Consider the following 17837-nt stretch of genomic DNA (forward strand, 5'->3'; position numbering starts at 1 on the left):
GGAAGCACTATCATTCTCAGGATGTCAATGGGACAGTCATGAGTGCCCATATTGATGGAGGGGATACTAGGAAATGGGAAGCAGGAAAGGGAATAGGGGGAAAATACTGGATTATGATAGTTGGATTTTAGACCACAGATGGGCGGATGGCAATATGGTGACCCCAAGGCAGTGTGTAAAAGTCAGATGGGCGAGGGAGAACTAACTGACTCTGCTTCTTAGCCCACTCCCAGCAGCACGTGTTGGAAAGGACGGAGGGCTGGCTCAGGCTCTGGTTATGGGTATTTTTTTTCTGTGACTGGTCTGTAATGTGGAATGACAAAAGTACAGTAAGGAAACCAATTTTCTTTTCTGCCTTAAGGAATTCAGGGTCCCTCAGTGTTCTCTGCCCAGCCCTCAGGTCTCTGCTTCCTTCTGTGCCACAGGCTCCTCAGAGCCAGGAGTGAAGCTCAACTTCCTAAGAAGGTGTCAGACATTTAACGATGCTGCTAATGCCCATGGACATTTTATGTAATTAATGCATTTGTTTCTAATGAGAAAATGTGTTCTGTGAGTGAAGTACAAGGCCCTCAGGCAGCCCTGCCTTGGGAAATAGGAGATGTCAGGGCTGGAGGGCTTGTTCTCTGGTGTTTGTGTGTGATTTGAACAGAGGTGAATTACCTTCAGCTGCCCTTTTGAAGAAGACTTTGCAGCTGCCGCAGGTAAGAGCTCCGTAGTGGCACCCAGAAGCTTCATCGCCGCAAATCAGGCAAGTCTTCTGCGGTGGAAAGTAATAGTCAATGGGCAAAACGTGGTCCCTGCCAGCCTCCAACCTTCAGGGATAAAAGAGAAAAGGAGCAAGATAAAGAGAGTCAACAAACACAGTCTAGGTGAGCTGTTGGTGAGCTCAGTGTGCAGTGCTTGGGAGACTGCTCACTTCAAAACACTGGACTTGAAAACAGGAGGGGTCACACTTATGAAGGTAGGAAACAATAGAGCTGAGGCTCCACTCTGACAACACACTAGTTTCACACCAGTGTCACCCAGCTGACTTTGACAGGGGGATTACTCTTAGTTTACAGTATGAGTGAGAGCAGCATCAGGCCCAGTGCTTGTAACTCAGTCCTGTCTTGCTGAAGGCATACTGGGGATAGATTTGTAAGGTGCCTCTTTGGAACAGGCCATTGTACTGCCAACTTCGCTGTGGCTTCAGACTCAAGCCCAAATGCAGTATAGCACTGCAAAGACCCTGCATTTTCAGTTGGCTATTTGGGCCAAATGCATCAAAGTCAGTGCTGTTTCGCTGAGGATTAATTTGGCCCTTTGATTTTTAATCTGAACAATTTAATTTTTACAATACCATCAAGCCTCTTGCAGGCTGCTCCTCTCCTCTCTCTTTCTCCCTGCCAGGTTTGCAACACATCCCTCTCTGAAGGCCCAGTGGCAACTGCATAGACCTTCTTTCAGTGAAGGATGGGCAGACAGGACTCCTTCTGATGAAGTGAGCTGTAGCTCATGAAAGCTTATGCTCTAATAAATTTGTTAGTCGCTAAGGTGCCACAAGTCCTCCTTTTCTTTTTGCGGATACAGACTAACACGGCTGCTACTCTGAAAGGACTCCTTCTGTCACTGATCCAGTGCAGATGGAGAAGTCCCTGCTGAAAACAGGAGGCACTTGCTCCCCTCACATCAGGTTCGAGAGTGCAGTCTCTGCAGTGCTCCCTGTATCTACTGGCCTATAGAGCCAAAGTCCAGATCCAAAAATTAACCCTGTGATCCCCCATGCAGTAACAATAAGGACTAATAGTTAGAACTTGGCCAGGGACCATCTTCATTTGCTGTCTTTCTACAGTGCCTAAGACAAGGGGAGGGGGGTCCTGTTCTGTGAATGGGGCTCCTATGCACCAGGCAATGCAAATCGTAAATAATAATAATATTTTATGAAAGGGTGACGTTTCCATTGATACCCCAAGAGCTGCACAACATCCATGCCACTGCACTGATACCTGAAATGGAAAGATTTGGCTCCACAACTCTCTTCAGTCGTGTATCAAAAACATAGCCCAAGAGGGAACTGGATAGCTCAGTGACCAGCAATGGGCTATAGAGCATTTCATTACAAGGTCACTGGTATCAGCAGTGATCAAAGTTCATTGTGGAATCAATCTAATTCCTAGCAGGCATCACAAAACACACCTCAAAACCTCAGCTATAATCACCACCACTGGCTGTTCAGCTGACAGGCCAAAGACTGACTAGGCCAAGGAGAATGAACTCCTTTCTCAGACCTAGAGATGGTTGCACCTGTCAGGGCTAAGATCCCCGACACTGAGAGAGAGTGAATGATGCTGCTGCTGCACCCCATGTGTGTGGTACCCCCTTGGACTTCAGTCACCAGAGCTGTCAATCCAGCACTCAAATCCCTCCCAGACAAGCCCCTGCGGGCCTCAACTGCATAAAGAAAACAGCAGTGGGAAGCCCTGCCACAGCACTTCCCTTTGAATTAATTCCAACCATAGGTGAACTAGCCACCATTACAACTGCCAGTGAAACAGCACGACTCGATTATGAGCAGACGTGCTGTGCTGACTGGTAAAACGCTCAAGCAGACAGAAGGACGTCTTTTAAACAAGTCTATCAACTCATGCAAAACTGTCCAACAGGCTGGGCTGATGGGCCCCTCTCCCCACCCCCACCGAGTCAGATATTTCGCCTGAACCTTTCCTCCTCCAAAGGAGCACTCTCTCTTATTCCCAGTGCAGCCCTGAGGACAATATCTCTCCTCCACGCCCTCCAGTATCTCTAACCCATTTGGAATGCATGACCACTTTCAAGATGTTGTAATTGGCCAGAAAGCTCTTTGCAGTCCAGCCCACCAGTGATACTTATTAAACTTCCAGGGGGATTGCGCATTCCCGCGCTATCGGGGAGTATGCTGCTCACGCAGTATTGTCACCATATGTCAGCCCAGCGAGCAGGAGACAGGGAATCAAACCTGGGTTTGTAACACGCTAATACAAAGCAGAGACTGGGATGGACAGAGCATGGTCGTGCACTAGGATGATGCAGTAACCCCCTTGTTTGTTTGCTCCAATTGCCAGTTCTGTCGAAATCATTTTGGACTGTCAGTTCCTTGGGGCAAGGGTCATATCGTTGCTCAACATGGGCCAGAATCTGCTGGCCCCCACTGAGTGCAATGCAGGGTATAAGAGCCTCCCCTGTCCACTGTACAGCCCATGTAAGTGCCAAGCAGAAATCCAGAACTAAGGTGGCATGGAGGAGTGGGCAGGAGGTGAAGTAATAGTTCATCTCCTCCCAATGCACTGGCCAGCAGAGCCAGCTCGCTGTGTGGAGTGAGGGGAGCAGTCTGCACCCCATGTAAAGATGTAATAGCAGATGAGCTGCCTCTTTGTGCAGGGGGAGCTCTGGAAAGCATATTACCTCCCACAAGGCAGAATGCCTCCTGTTTCCTCAGGGTCGCTCTGCACCCCACCCCACCATGGGGTATACCCAAATGGCATTCATTCAGAACAATAATACACAGTGAATGTTCTTCTTCTTATCTAGCCACTTAACTGTCATCTTATACCTATTAATCTACAATTCAGAGCCTTTTCTCTGACATGAAAACTTATGCCTTTAACCTGTTCTCTGATATACACTGTGTACGGCTGTGTAGCTCACTAAATCACATATGTTCAGCAGCTGATTTTCAAGAAGACATGGCACGAAGACTGTGTTTCAGAGTTAGCAGATAATGCATGTGCTGGCAGTGACACTGGGAAGTTTGATCATATTTTATTGTTAGTTATTATTTATGATTTGTTTGCAGTAACACCTACAAAGTGCTAGGCAAATAACGCTTAATATCACGTAATATGGAAAGGGACACTAACATCTGTTTGGCTCAAATTTTAACCTGCCTTTCTTCTAGTATCTGTTTGCAAAATCCATATAACCTCTAGATCTAGTTTAACCCTGCACATACTTCGGAAAATCAAATTATACTAGGAGTGAGCAACCCTGCAATAAGAAATCCTGCAATCCTTACTCAGTCGAATAATCCTTACACACAGGAAGAAATGTTGCAGGACTGCACTCTTAATGTGAACAAATGATGGAGAAAACCAAACAAAATTACCAAAAAAACAGATGACAGTTTCAAGCTTCCAGGGAGCTGATTACAAACGGTAAGGAAAACGTTCTGAAAACTTCCTCGAGTTTTCTATTTTCACTGTCCAGTGCTCCTGTCACTTACACAGACCTCAGAGCATAGTGACGCTTCCTGGTGGCTCCCATAGCCCCACCCACAACTGTAATCTATCATGGATTCAGTCTATATTTATCTGCCACTGGACTGGTTCCCGTTAACCTTTGCCCAGTGTGCCTGTGTGCTCTGCAGGATCACAGGCATTTCTGCACTCTGGCATATGATTCAAGAGGAAGCCTGTGCACTCAGGAAGAGCTGCCTGTGAAAATCAGGCTTAAACAAACAAATGCACATGCATTATTTGCAGGTCCCAGTTCCCAACTTTTCCCACTTGAGTTCCAACTCTTTATTATTTCATAATGGATTTATATTTTTGCTACTCCAAACTGATAACATTGTCACATGCAACGGGAGTGCTGTCTGTTGTACTTTTCTTTGTGTGAGTTTCATAATTAATTAGGCAAAGCAGGTTATTAAAAGCTTCTTTAAAATGCAGGGCTAGGTCCTGCATCCCTAGTCACATGAGTAGTCCCAGTGAGACTACTCACATGAATAAGGGCTGCAGGGTCAAACTCTTAGGCCCTGTCTACATAGGAAAGTTTTACCAGATGCACCAACATAGTTGTATCTCTAGACTTACCTTATTCTGGACACACTTTCTCTGGTATGAGTCATTTTTTTTAGTTTAGCTTAAACCCCTACCTTCCCAAGACATAAGCTAAATTGAAAAAAGGCCACTCTTACACCAGAATAAGAATGTGCACTTCAGGGAGAGGTGGGTGGGTACGTATAACTATATCAGTTTAAATTCACATATTAGCTTATACTGAAAAACACTTTCCCATGTAGACAAGGCCTCGTAGTCTGTGAACATAGGGTCAAAAATCTAAAAAGGATGTTTACTATCAGCCACAAAACAGACCTTCCTTAAAGGATAGTATCACTGTAGTTTGCCTTTCAACTGGTTTAGGGCCAGATTTTCAGAAGCACGTGCACACTTTTTAAAGTTTCATCCTTAAAGATAGAAGATAAAATCCTGGACTTATTGAAGTGAATGGGAGTTTGCCGTTCACTTCAATGGGGGCAGGATTTCACCTAATAGTTCAAGGGTCTAATTCTGCATTCACTTGCACTACTGTAAATCAGGGACAACTCCAAGAAGTCAATGGAGTTAGAGAGTGTAAGTGAGATGAGAATCAGGCTTGGCTTTGTCTCTACATTTACCTACCTGATCTAGCTATCAGCTGCATCATCCTATAATGTTCCCACCTTTATGCTCCTCACCCCATAGCTATACAGAGTCCTGCCGAGCTGCAACTGAAGATCAAGACCAACAATTTAATTCTACAGTCCAAAGGTAGACTGTATTTTGGGAGCAATTTTCTCTTCTTTGTAATTAGATGTGGTGGTCAAAATAAATGCTAAGTTACACTGGAAGTTGCCTTTAGAGAAAAGTTTGAGCCTAGACTGGTTGTCCATGTCCTTTTTATTAAAGAATAAGGAGCCACACTTCTGGGGAATATTCCATTGCGCAGTCATAGGACACTGAATTCTCCTTCCCTGATTATCTCAATTTACAAGGCTGTAAATTTATGTTCTATTTAATTTGACAGGTAGATTAAATGGAAGGAGATATATGCTTACTGCAATATAACTGCTCTATACTATGCATATGCTAATGCCATAAACATTTTATTACATTGTCCTCTGGCCCTTCCCCAACCTGTCTATTTTGTCCACCCTTTGCATCCCAGCTGTCATAGGGATGGTGAACTCTCTGGGGGCAAGGATTGTCTTCTTTGGAGCATGTCTCTACAGCACCTAGCACAACAGGGTTCTCAGCTGAGGTTCCTAGACACTATCGTAACACAGATCATAGTAATAAATAACAGGTGGCACAAAAATAACAGTTTTGTTGCAAATGTCCTCACACTGCAGGACTTCCTGCTGTCCTAGACACACTACCCACCTCTCCTTTCATGGTCTGCCACATTTTTCTTTCTGAAATCTGAAAATTCCTTAATTTATCCCTTTCCACATTGCAAATCTTAAATTCTTCCTCCCCTTATCCTATCTATTTATTATGGAAAAGAAGTAAATATGCCTCCCTATTGTTTACCTCTCCATTTCTGCAGCAGCTGTTTTGGTGATATCAGCATGAATGTGCAACCCTGGAACGAGCAATTTTTGTAGCTTAATTGCTTAAAGCTTCAAGGCAAGATAATAATTAAAGCTTGTCAGGCCCAACACTGACATGGCAGATTTTAAAATAATTCTTGGCAACAGATTTGTATGTCCATGTACGTGTGCACGTGTAGACGGGTATCTCTATCGATAAGAGAGCCTCAGTCCAGTCTCCAATTTTGCACACCTAGTTTTGTACAAATACTAGCATTTAGATGCTTAACCACTTGATTTGCGGGCACAAACAGAGGGTTAGATTTCCAACTGTATATACAGAATTAGAGGTCTTGCCATATGTAGAAAGAGAGTGAGGCTCACTGGGCCAAATTCATCCCTGGAGTAACACCACTAACTTCAATGAATTTATATCATGGAAGAATTTGGCCCCCAGGGCTCCTTCATTTGTTTAGTTTAATGTCAATACAGCCTTATGTCTATCAGATCTGCAAAGCCAAGAGAGCTTCAAAAGATTATTTTCAGAGGAACAGCCGTGTTAGTCTGTATTCGCAAAAAGAAAAGGAGTACTTGTGGCACCTTAGAGACTAACCAATTTATTTGAGCATGAGCTTTCGTGAGCTGTAGCTCACGAAAGCTCATGCTCAAATAAATTGGTTAGTCTCTAAGGTGCCACAAGTACTCCTTTTCTTTTTTCAAAAGATTATGTCCTGCATCATCAACCAAACTGCTAACCAAGTTCCGATTCCAGGACCTTTATTGCTGGAAGCCATTGTCAATAGCCATTCTGCTATGAAGCAGAATGAATGCGACTTAATTTTTCTGGTACACCCTTGGTCTTAGAGGGAGAGCAGTTGTTTTCTTATTTTTACTTGTAAGATGGAGATATTATAAACTGTACATGAATGAGTTCGTGAGACAGAACTAGGATAACAACACGCTGCTTTTGAAGAGTGACTTTATACAGCAGTGCAACAGAAAGGGGCTCTAACTGTGAGCCTAACATCAGTGAGTGCCCAGTTCAGAGATGAGGCTGGCACGCTATAAGGACATATTTAAATCTGTAACTCCATAGCAAAGGTGGAAATTAGGGTTGTTCCTGCCAGCTGGGGCCAGACTCTAGAATAGGCTTAACCCACCTGCCAAGACCACATCGAGTGTCTAGGCAGGGTGTATGTGCCTTTATATGCACGGGAGCAAAGGGAACATTCAGATTACTGCAGCCAAATGCTTTAAACAGGCTCTGTGGTGTGTAGGTAGCAACTATTCTAGCTGTGCCAAAAGGGAGCCTCACCCTCTTGGCACCTTGGGATGAAAGGCAGTGAGGTGAGCTCAGATCTGCTAGACATTGTTCTAAGTGGACCCTACCACTAGCAAGACCATGAATAACCAATAGCAGTTGTAGTTCCTAAATCTCTGAACAGACTGAATTGGCAAGCAGCAAGCACATGCTGTGTTACTTAAGACTTTTCCTCTATATAAATAGGTATTTCCACTTCTTTTTAAAGTCCTCTGGTTTCACCCACTGCACACTGCTGTCCTCCTCCAGGTATAAACAAAGAGATCCTTGCTGTGGACTCCAAAGCACACAAATGGAGTTTGAAAAAATGCGTGGCAAATGTCACAGTAACTTGCAAATTCAAAGAATGAAGATAGCACCGTGCAAGCAGACACAACTTGTGTAGTAATGACGTGGGACAGAGATTCCAGACTCGGTTCATGGCCAAGGTCAGAACTGCTCACAAGGGAGCAAAACAGCTTTCAGAGGGGGAATAAAAAAACAACCTCACTCTTGCTTCTTGGCACAGGAGGACTTTTAGTATAATGCTGGCAGGACACTGTAGGAAGAATAACACATCAAACTGTAGCTCATTCAGCATATAGATAACTTCCTCGATTGAGAGCTATTATCCTTCATAGTAAGCATCTGTTTATCAACAGTTAATTTCTCCAAATAGCCTTACTTTAATAGCACACCCAAAATGCCGACCACAACCACAGACAAGAAGAACATCGAACCACTCTCCCATTGCTCACATTAAATTTCCACCTGAGTGATAAAACGTATATCCTTTTCAAGAGAGCCAAGGCACTAAACTCTGCACTTCATCTTATGTAACTTAAAAACTACTCATACGCTGTCTTTCCTGCAATGCTCCGTATCTTGTGATCATTAAGATGGAAATAGCAGATTTTCTTCTCTTCCATATCTATGAGGCTCCTGCAGGCCACTTCTTATTAGAAAGTGTCTCATGACTGTTTTATTGCTAGCAGTTTGATCACTAAGCATACCAGCATACTAATCAGACCACTACACACTTCAGTAACATCCTCTATGCCCTCTATGATTCAGTGATGATCAACTGAACAAACCTTCCAGACCCCCACATTTGGGGAAGTGGCTTAATCCTCCACGACACCCACCACCACCAACAACAGTCCAGGGATCTTAAATGAGAAGTGATGAACGTGTGCTGATTTTCCCATTATTACATCAGCCAAGCACTCTAACTGCAGTGTAATATTATTTAAAAGTGCCTGTTGAAAGATTAAGCCTTTCTGGATGACAGAGATCATGTCAATGGAAAAGCACACTGAGCCAGATTCTTACCGGTGCCAAGTCTGCAGTGGGCACAGCTGAGCTGGTTCTGATTGCCTGTTTCAGGGGTGCTCTACACCATTGGGCCGTTTACCAGCAGGGGATCATCAGCGCGCAGTAGCACTTTAGTCACAGACCTTTTCGCCCCAACATGCCTGGGGAAATCTGGCTGCTTTTCAGCCCCGTTGTGCTGCCACTTCTGAAAATCTGGCTGATTGTTTTGGATTAGCAACCAAGCCATGAACTGAAAATGCACTTCTTCTCAAAGTGAGAGGACACAGAGTTCCTGCCCCAGCTTAAGTACTGCTGTGTCTGAGGTACCATGATGTGGTCACTGGTAGTAAACATTGGCTCTAAAATGGTAACCACCGTACATTACACTTTAAAAAAATAGTACTTGAATAAGCAATGTCATGTCAGTGAAAGTGCAAGGCTCATGCATGGATAAGGCAAGGCATGCAAGGATTTATGATTCAAGTCAAAATCCAAGGAACATGCATAGCTTTGAATACTCTTGCCTATTCCACATACTTCAAGCATGAATGATCCATGCACTTTTGTACATTGATATATGATTGACATTAATTGAGTCTTTAATTTGTAGTCATTGTCTGAGCTGCACTGATTTAAATTGCAAGTTTTGCCTAGGACCTTCAATGCATCCCGTTCTTTAACCTGCTTTGAGTAGTTTAATCTGTAAACACAGTCTTGAACACTGACTTTTGTTTCCCTTTTCTAAATAGCCTTGAGTTTGTTTCCAGACTGACCATCTCTTGTTTTCATGTGTGGCTACTGGGGGCGGAGGTGGAAGATAGCATCCCTGGGAGAGCAATAAATATGGCGAACAATAGGTTCATGTCTGTGGTGAACACAAAACAGAACTCTGTCTTCATTTTTATATTATTAAACATTAGTATGATACTAAGGAAGTTCCAAACTGCTCTGGCAAGAAGACAGAGGGCAAACAGATCTAGCACAACTTCCTAATGAAGGTCCTCTAAGTAACAGTGGAAGCATCAGGCTTTGCAGCTGACATGGCAGTCATTTCTACACATGGCATACATTCCTATCACTGGATTCAGAGCCCCCCTCCTTACCTGGTTTGGTCTTGTTTCTTTATAACGCACTCTGTAGGAAGTACTGGCATTATCAAACACCCTAACTCGAGTATTGCTTTTACCCTTAATACTCCACTTACAAACATTTGGCCATTTATTATCCAACCTATACTGGATCCCAGCCACTTCTGAGGACCCATCTACACTACAAGAACTGTGCTAGTCCATGGCTCTCTGCCATGAGTAAGGGCATCTGATGTTATGACACATTCTGTTTTCATTGCTGTGTGTGGATGGGAAATCAAGGTTCTACAGTCATGCTCGGAAAGAACAATTTAGCTTAGAACACCACCTGATGTCTGTGTGATGGAGTGTCCACCCCACACAGGATTGATGGGGTTAAGATGGTCAGGCTGGCCAATTAATTCCCCAGGCTACACCTGGAGGAGGAGCCAGAGAGCAGGGAACTAACTGATTGCAAGCTGGCTCAGCTGTGCAGGAACAGGTGAGGCCTGTAAAGCCAGTAAGGTGGCTACAGACAGGGTGATGCAAGAAGGCAGGGAAGTAAGCTGCAGCCACTCCCTGAGTGGAGGGAGTTGGGAGGCTGGCAAATTCAGAAATGCTTCCTAGACCAGAGAGCCCTTTCCTGAAATATACCTTGGAAAAATAGACATAATTTGTATCAGTGAGCAAACTAATGGGGAACTCGGCGACCTTATTTCAGCTGTAATCTGTAGCCCTCACACTTCCAGCCAACTTTTACAAGGACTGTAGAGAGGGGAAACAAGGTTAAACGAGTGAAACAATAACAGAGGCCTATAGCTTTTTACACTGGGATGGCTGGCTTGGCATGTACATACCGCAGTCTTTGCCACATTTGTACGGCCTCTGTGGTGAGTAATGGATTGAAGAGTTCATTGGGCTTGGGAACAGAAATTGTGAGCTTCTGCTGAAAAAACACCACCCTGTGAGCCAACTGGAGCAGCATTAATAGCTCAGCCAGGAAAGGGAAAAGGTGAAACACCTGAGTTTGGCTGATACAGAATCCATCTATTAAGAAAGTCAAGCACAAACACATCACCATGTTACTTAAGAAAGGAGCTCAACTGATTGCAAAGCATGAAAAAACAAAGCAAATGACAACCCATGCTGACAACCATAAGGCCATCACACCTGCACACTGTGACATCCTGGTGACTTGAAAGTCACCTGGAATCTCCAAGAAGTGCACCAAGAGCTCTAGCTAGTTCCCAAGGAAACAATCTGTCCTGTGTAACATTTTCTAATTTCATTTAACCTGCACCATGATCTTCAATTCTATACTCCATTCCCCATAGCAATGAAAAGAAAATGTGACTAAAGGAGATTGGAAGTAATGAGATAGTCTTGATCCCTGTGTTCCATAGCCCCGGGAGACACTGCCAAAATGACTGTGGTGGCATTTGCTAACAATTGTACAAAAAACATTAACTGGGTGTCATTTTATTTCACATGCTGCAACAAGTTTGTATTATTGCTTAACAGCATGCTATTCTTATGGTCAGAGAGATAGTTAGTCTCCCCTATTAAATCATTAGGCCTTTATTGAATGCTTTTGTGCAGAGGATATAGGCACCTTGTACAGGTTTTACAAAGGCTAGGTATAAATATGGGGCTTGATGTGAAACTCTCCAATGGCAAAGATTACATGGGCTACTTAATTCAAAAGCATTCCATGAGACAAAATTCTGACTTTTGTTCCATCTCCACAGTCCACTGGGGCCAATAGCAATGCAAGGGCATGACTGGGAGCAAACTTTCATCCTATGCCCCAAACATCCTGCAGGATTGCTCTTTTTTCTTTTAAGCAAGTGCATGAGCATGATTCGCTCCCTTGCAGGATATGAATGATACACATGGAGCTGAATAGGTGTTACCTGCATTTTGGTGATAGGGGCCCAGATTCCTACTGTTCTTAAACTTAAATCTCTCCCTAAAAAACAGACTCACACTGCATTTTGTTACTTTCAGCACTGTGACCATCCAGCCTTCCTGATCACACATTGCACAGAAGAAAATTCCACACTGGAAAATGTGCAGGAGAGAACTGGAGTTGAGGGAGGGAAAAAGAGTGCCAAAAATGTAAGGAAATGCAGTGCTGGAAGTGGAATACTGATCTGTACTCCCGAAGGATAAGCATGTTACATTTATATAATGAGTGCCTTCCAACTAGATGTGTTATAATACATTTTGCAAACTTTCACTGGCTGGCTGACTGTGCCAGTAATTACCTTAGCTCTGCTGTGGGGAGAATCTCTGTGATTCAGGCTGATGTGTGTGTGGAAATAACCCTGTGACCAAAGCTTGTTCCTGCACATATATTCCACTTGCATGTAAATGTGACTTGGGGCATGGCTGCACCGTAAATTAGTCAAAATGGCCTCTGTTCATAATAGTGAGAAGCAGTCATACCAGCTCAGAAAAGTTGTGTTCTGGAACAGCTGGGATTCTAGGTGATGGGCAAGCTTGCACCAGACATGTTCTCCAAGTTAATGGAGATATGCTTGGTGGAGGAACCTCAGTGGAGCCAAAGACGAAAACAGCCACTGCCAGTAAGGTTTAGGTGAGATTCCAGCTTAAGGTGCAGGTATCTGCCAAACTCCTCTCATGCTGCAGAACAGATTGTGCCCATTGTGAAATATTGTTACTTATGCTCATATTTTCCCATCAAAATCTGCCCAAGTGATTAGCAGAATCCTGACTGAAGTGTACTGAGTGATCATCTCTACTCTGCTGTTTAATCCAACAGTATCTCATAGGAGAAACTCAACTGATCCAGAGCAATAATTATTAGTATGGACAATAACTTCACACATTTGTCTGCTTTAGGTATCTGTAAGATGCTTATCACCATGTGACCTTTTCCATGTAGCAGAAGTACAAAGTAGCATTTAGCATTATAAATGCCATAGGTCAGATCCTCAGCTGCTGTAAACTGGTCTAATCTTATTGACCTCAATGGAGCAAGGCAAATTTACATCAGCTGAAGATTGATACCGTAACTATGTACACAGCTCACTTTGCCAACCAGTGAAGAGTAGCCACCTCTTGGGTGAAACACAGCAGCTGTTTAAGAGAGTAACGGCATTACCCAATAGTTCAGAACAAGAAGTGAAGAAAAATGGTGTAAATAGCATACCAAATTTGGAACTGAAGGGGGGAATATGTTAACTCGGGGATTGGCAACCTTTGGCACGCAGCCCGTCAGGGAAATCCGCTGGCGGGCCAGGACGGTTTGTTTACCTGCAGCATCCGCAGGTTCGGCTGATCGCAGCTCCCACTGGCCATGGTTTGCCGTTCCAGGCCAATGAGGTCTGCGGGGAGTGGCGCGGGCTGAGGGATGTGCTGGCCGCCACTTCCCGCAGCCCCCATTGGCCTGGAACAGCGAACCACAGCCAGTGGGAGCTGTGATCGGCCAAACCTGCAGACGCTGCGGGTAAACAAACCCTCCCGGCCTGCCAGCGGATTTCCCTGATGGGCCGCACGCCAAAGGTTGCTGATCCCTGTGCTAACTCCTTTATTCTGCAAGGAGCATGCCCCTTACTAAATCACTGACTCTCTTTCTTGAAACACCATATTAATGTGAAAATGATGGAGTCTACTCAGTTCAATTTGGGCAGCTAATACAATACATTAAAGATATCAATCTTGAATGACAATTGGTAGAAAACAGGTGCTCTGAGTTCCATCTTCTGATTAAATTGCTGTCAGGTTTGCCAAAGGGAAAAGGGCCCCTACTAAAATTCTTATTGCTATTTACAACCTACATGTAGAGAAAGCAAGGCATATTTTTTTGGAAGAAGCAACAGCCAAATTAGTCATAAATTGTCCATGTAAAGGCTGCCATTGTTCTTTGGGAGTTTAACCCTCTGTATTTCTCTCCTGAGATCTCCTTTTGATGGATAAATATTTCCCTGTAGGTTGCAGCCCTATGCAGAACACATACTATTTAATGTTTACAAAGCTTTCTCTCTCTCATATGGTGTGATAAATGAGGGGGTGGGGGGTAGCTCCCTTTTATGGACACCCAGCCAGTCAGTAGCTATAGAATCCTCCTTAGCAGCTGTACCCTAATTGCCTTAACTGTAAAGGGTTAGGAGAAGCTTAACCTGAGTTGGCGCCTGACTAGGGAACCAATAGGGAGGCTGTACCCTTTCAAATTGGAAAAACTGCTGGGGGTGGGGTTCTTTTTTTTCCTCTCTCAGGCTGGAGAGAGGGGAAGGCAGCCGCAAGCTGTAAGCATTAAGCCAGGTATGGGAAATCATCAGCATCATACCTAGAAACTCCTCATTTGGCGTAGCACAGGAAAAGTTAAGACAGATGTGATTAGGAACCTTTTTGGTTGTTTTGGTTTGTGGATTCCTCTGTGCTAATCCCAGGTGCTTTTGTTTTGCTCGTAACCTTTAAGCTGAACCCCAAGAAAGTTATTTTTGGTGTTTAGACCCTAAAGCCTGAGTTTTCAGATGTTTCTTTCTTTTTTAATAAAATGTACCTTTTTTAAAAGAATCCTTTGATTCCAAAGTCCTTAGACAAGGGGTTGGTCTGTGCTCACATTGCTAAGGCAACTGGTTGGTATTTTATTCTCAAGCCTCCCCAGGAAAGGGGGTGAAGAGGCTTGGGCTGATACTTTGGGGGGACAGGGAGTCCAAAGTGATCCTTCCCTGAATATTTGTGAAAAATCACTTGATGGTGGCAGCAATATTTGTCCAAGGCAGAAGATTGTGCCTTGGAAGAATTTTAACCTACACTGTTAGAAGATAAGCTTAGGGGGTCTTTCATGTGGGTCCCCACATCTGTACCCCAGAGTTCAGATTTGGGGGGATACACCCTGACATATGGTCGGAAAAACTAGCACAGGAAAAACCTGCTAGGGTTCTATAAAAAGAAAGAGACAGAAAACTGAAATGACCAGTCATTGCTAACTTTGGCAAAATTATTCCAAACTGTATTTCAGTTTCCAAGCAAGAGGGATAGATGCTCGCAGTCCACTTGGAAGCATGCAGACTGACAGATCAACAACCAAGTGTAATGTCAAATACCTTTTAGCTCTAAGGCATCCTCCCAACCTATCCCTCCAAAGCAAATCAATTCCAGCCAAATGGATTCAGCGATTGGTCCAAACTTTTCAAAAAACAGTTCCTTAAAAAGACACAGTCAACTTGAAAAATTATGTTTCTGTATGAAAAGGTTGCACTATTATAGTTACAAGTAACACCCAAGTGACTAAGGGCTAAACAAGTCAGCCAAGTGATTAACAGGTAAAAAGTCTGCAAAATAAAATCAAATAAATCTCCCTTTGCAATGTGTTACCTTTGTGTATTGGACGCACTCTGTGCACTGTCGATTTTGCTCTTTTTTCTATGCAGGCATTTAGGCAGTTTCTTTCTTGCTGAAAAAAAACCCTTATCAGAGAGCAATTTTAATAATCCTTATAAAATATTAGAATTGTCTAAAAAAATTTTCAGGATATATGATTTAAAATGTGCTCACTCAGAAACGTGATGATTTCAAAATTAATTAATTTCAGATGTTTTAGGTTAGTTGTGTCTCTTTAAAACCTTGTGTACTCCAAAAATGGATACAAATCAGCAATAAGTCATAAGTAGGACCCTATCAAATTCACGGTCCATTTTGGTCAATTTCATAGTCATGGGATTTTAAAAATAATAAATTTCATGATTTCAGTCACTTAAATCTGATTTTTCACATGGTTGTAATTGTAGGGGTCCTACCGCAACAAGGTCGCAAGGTTGCAGTACTCTTACCCTTACTTCTGTGCTGCTGCTGGCGGCGGTGCTACCTTCAGAGCTGGGCAGCCAGAGAGCGGCGGCTACTGGCCAGGAGCCCAGCTCTGAAGGCGGAGCCCCTGCCAGCAGCAGCACAGAAGTAAGGCTGGCATGGCATGGTATTGCCACCCTTACTTCTCCGCTGTTGTTGATGGGGTGCTGCCTTCAGAGCTGGGTGCCCAGTCAACAGCTGCTGACTTCCGGCTGCCCAGCTCTGAAGGCAACACAGAAGTAAGGGTGGCCTTACTTATACCACCCTAAAATAACCTTGCAAACCCCTCTGCAAACCCCTTTTGGTTCAGGACCCTCAGTTTGAGAAACACTGGTCTCCCCAATGAAATCTGTATAGTATAGGGTAAAAGCATACAAAAGACCAGATTTCATTGGGGGAGGCCAGATTTCACAGTCCGTGACGTGTTTTTCATGGCCATGAATTTGGTAGGGCCCTAGTCATAAGAACGACACACTGGATCAGACCAGTGGTCCGTCTAACCCAGGATCCTGCCAGATGCTTCACAAGGAATGAACAGAACAAGGCAATTATTGAGTGATCTATCCCCTACTGTCCTGTCCAATCTTCTGGCAGTCATAGATTTAGGGACACCCCGAGCATAGGATTGTGTCCCTGACCATCTTGCTAATAGACATTGATGGACCTGTCCTCCATGAACTTATCTGATTCTTTTTAAAACCCAATTATACTTTTGGCCTTCACAACATCCTATGACAATGAGTTCCACAGGTTGACTGTGCATTGTATGAAGAAATACTTCCCTATGTTTGCTTTAAGTCTGCTGCCTATTAATTTCATTGGTTGACCCTTGGTTCTTGTGTAATACGAAGGGGTAAATACCACTTCCTTATTCATTTTCTCCACACCATTCATGTTTTTATGGACTTCTATCATACCCCTCCCCCACTTTTCTCTCTTTTCTAAACTGAAAAGTCCCAGTCTTTTAAATCTTTCCTCATATAGAAGCTGTTTCATACCCTCATCATTTTTCTTGCCCTTCTCGATACCTTTCCCAATTCTAATATATCTTTTTTGAGATGGGACAATCAGAACTGCATGCAGTATTCAAGGTGTGGGCATTCCATTGATTTACATGGTGGCATTATGATACTTTCTTATTATCTACCCCTTTCGTAATGGTTCCTAACATTCTGTTAGCTTTTTTGACTGCTGCTGTACATCTAGCGGATGTTTTCAGAGAACTATCCACAATGACTCCAAGATCTTTCTTGAGTGGTAACAGCTAATTTAGACCTCATCATTTTGTATGTATAACTGGGATTATGTTTTCTAATGTGCATTAATGTGCATTCATCAACACTGAATTTAATTGACGATTTTGTTGCCCAGTCACCCAGTTTTGTGAGATCCCTTTGTAACTCTTTGCAGCCAACTTTGGACTTAATTATCTTGAGTAATTTAGTAGCTTCTGCAAACTTTGCCACCACATTGTTTACCCCCTTCTTCAGATTGTTTTTTGAACATGCTGAACAGCACTGGTCCCGGTAGATCCCTGAGGGACCCTGCTATTTACTTCTTTCCATTGTGAAAATTAACCATTTATTCCTACCTTTTGTTTCCTGCCTTTTAACCACGGTTAAAAGTTACTGTCCCTTGAGTGGACCTTCCCTCCTATCCCATGACTGCTTATTTTGCTTAAGAGTCTTTGGTGAAGTACCTTGTCCAAGGCTTTCTGAAAGTCCAAGTATACTATATCCACTGTATCACCCTTGTCCACGTTTGTTGACACCCTCAAAGAATTCTAATTGGTGAGGCATGATTTCCCTTTACAAAAGCTGTGTTGACTTTCCCCAATATATTGTGTTCTTCTGTGTGTCTGATAATTCTGTTCTTTTCTATAGTTTTCAACCTGGTACTGAAGTTACCAGGATCACCTCTAAAGCCTTTTTTTAAAAATCAGAATTACATTAGCTAGCCTCCCATTATCTGGTACAGAGGCTAATTGAAGTGATAGGTTACATACCACAGTTAGCAGTTCTGCAATTTCATATTT

General features: G+C 43.4%; 1 protein-coding gene across 1 annotated transcript in view; it reads right to left on the minus strand.

Annotated features, from left to right (window-relative positions):
- Nucleotides 1-17837, minus strand: part of AR (androgen receptor) — a 108724-nt gene that overhangs the window by 58667 nt on the left and 32220 nt on the right. Inside the window, exon 2 of the mRNA XM_073358843.2 lies at nucleotides 661-812. Coding sequence (XP_073214944.1) covers nucleotides 661-812 — 152 coding nt within the window. The remainder of the gene's footprint in view (nucleotides 1-660; nucleotides 813-17837) is intronic.

This window comes from Lepidochelys kempii, chromosome 9 (assembly GCF_965140285.1).
Source record: "Lepidochelys kempii isolate rLepKem1 chromosome 9, rLepKem1.hap1, whole genome shotgun sequence".
NCBI classification, from domain to species: domain Eukaryota; kingdom Metazoa; phylum Chordata; order Testudines; family Cheloniidae; genus Lepidochelys; species Lepidochelys kempii.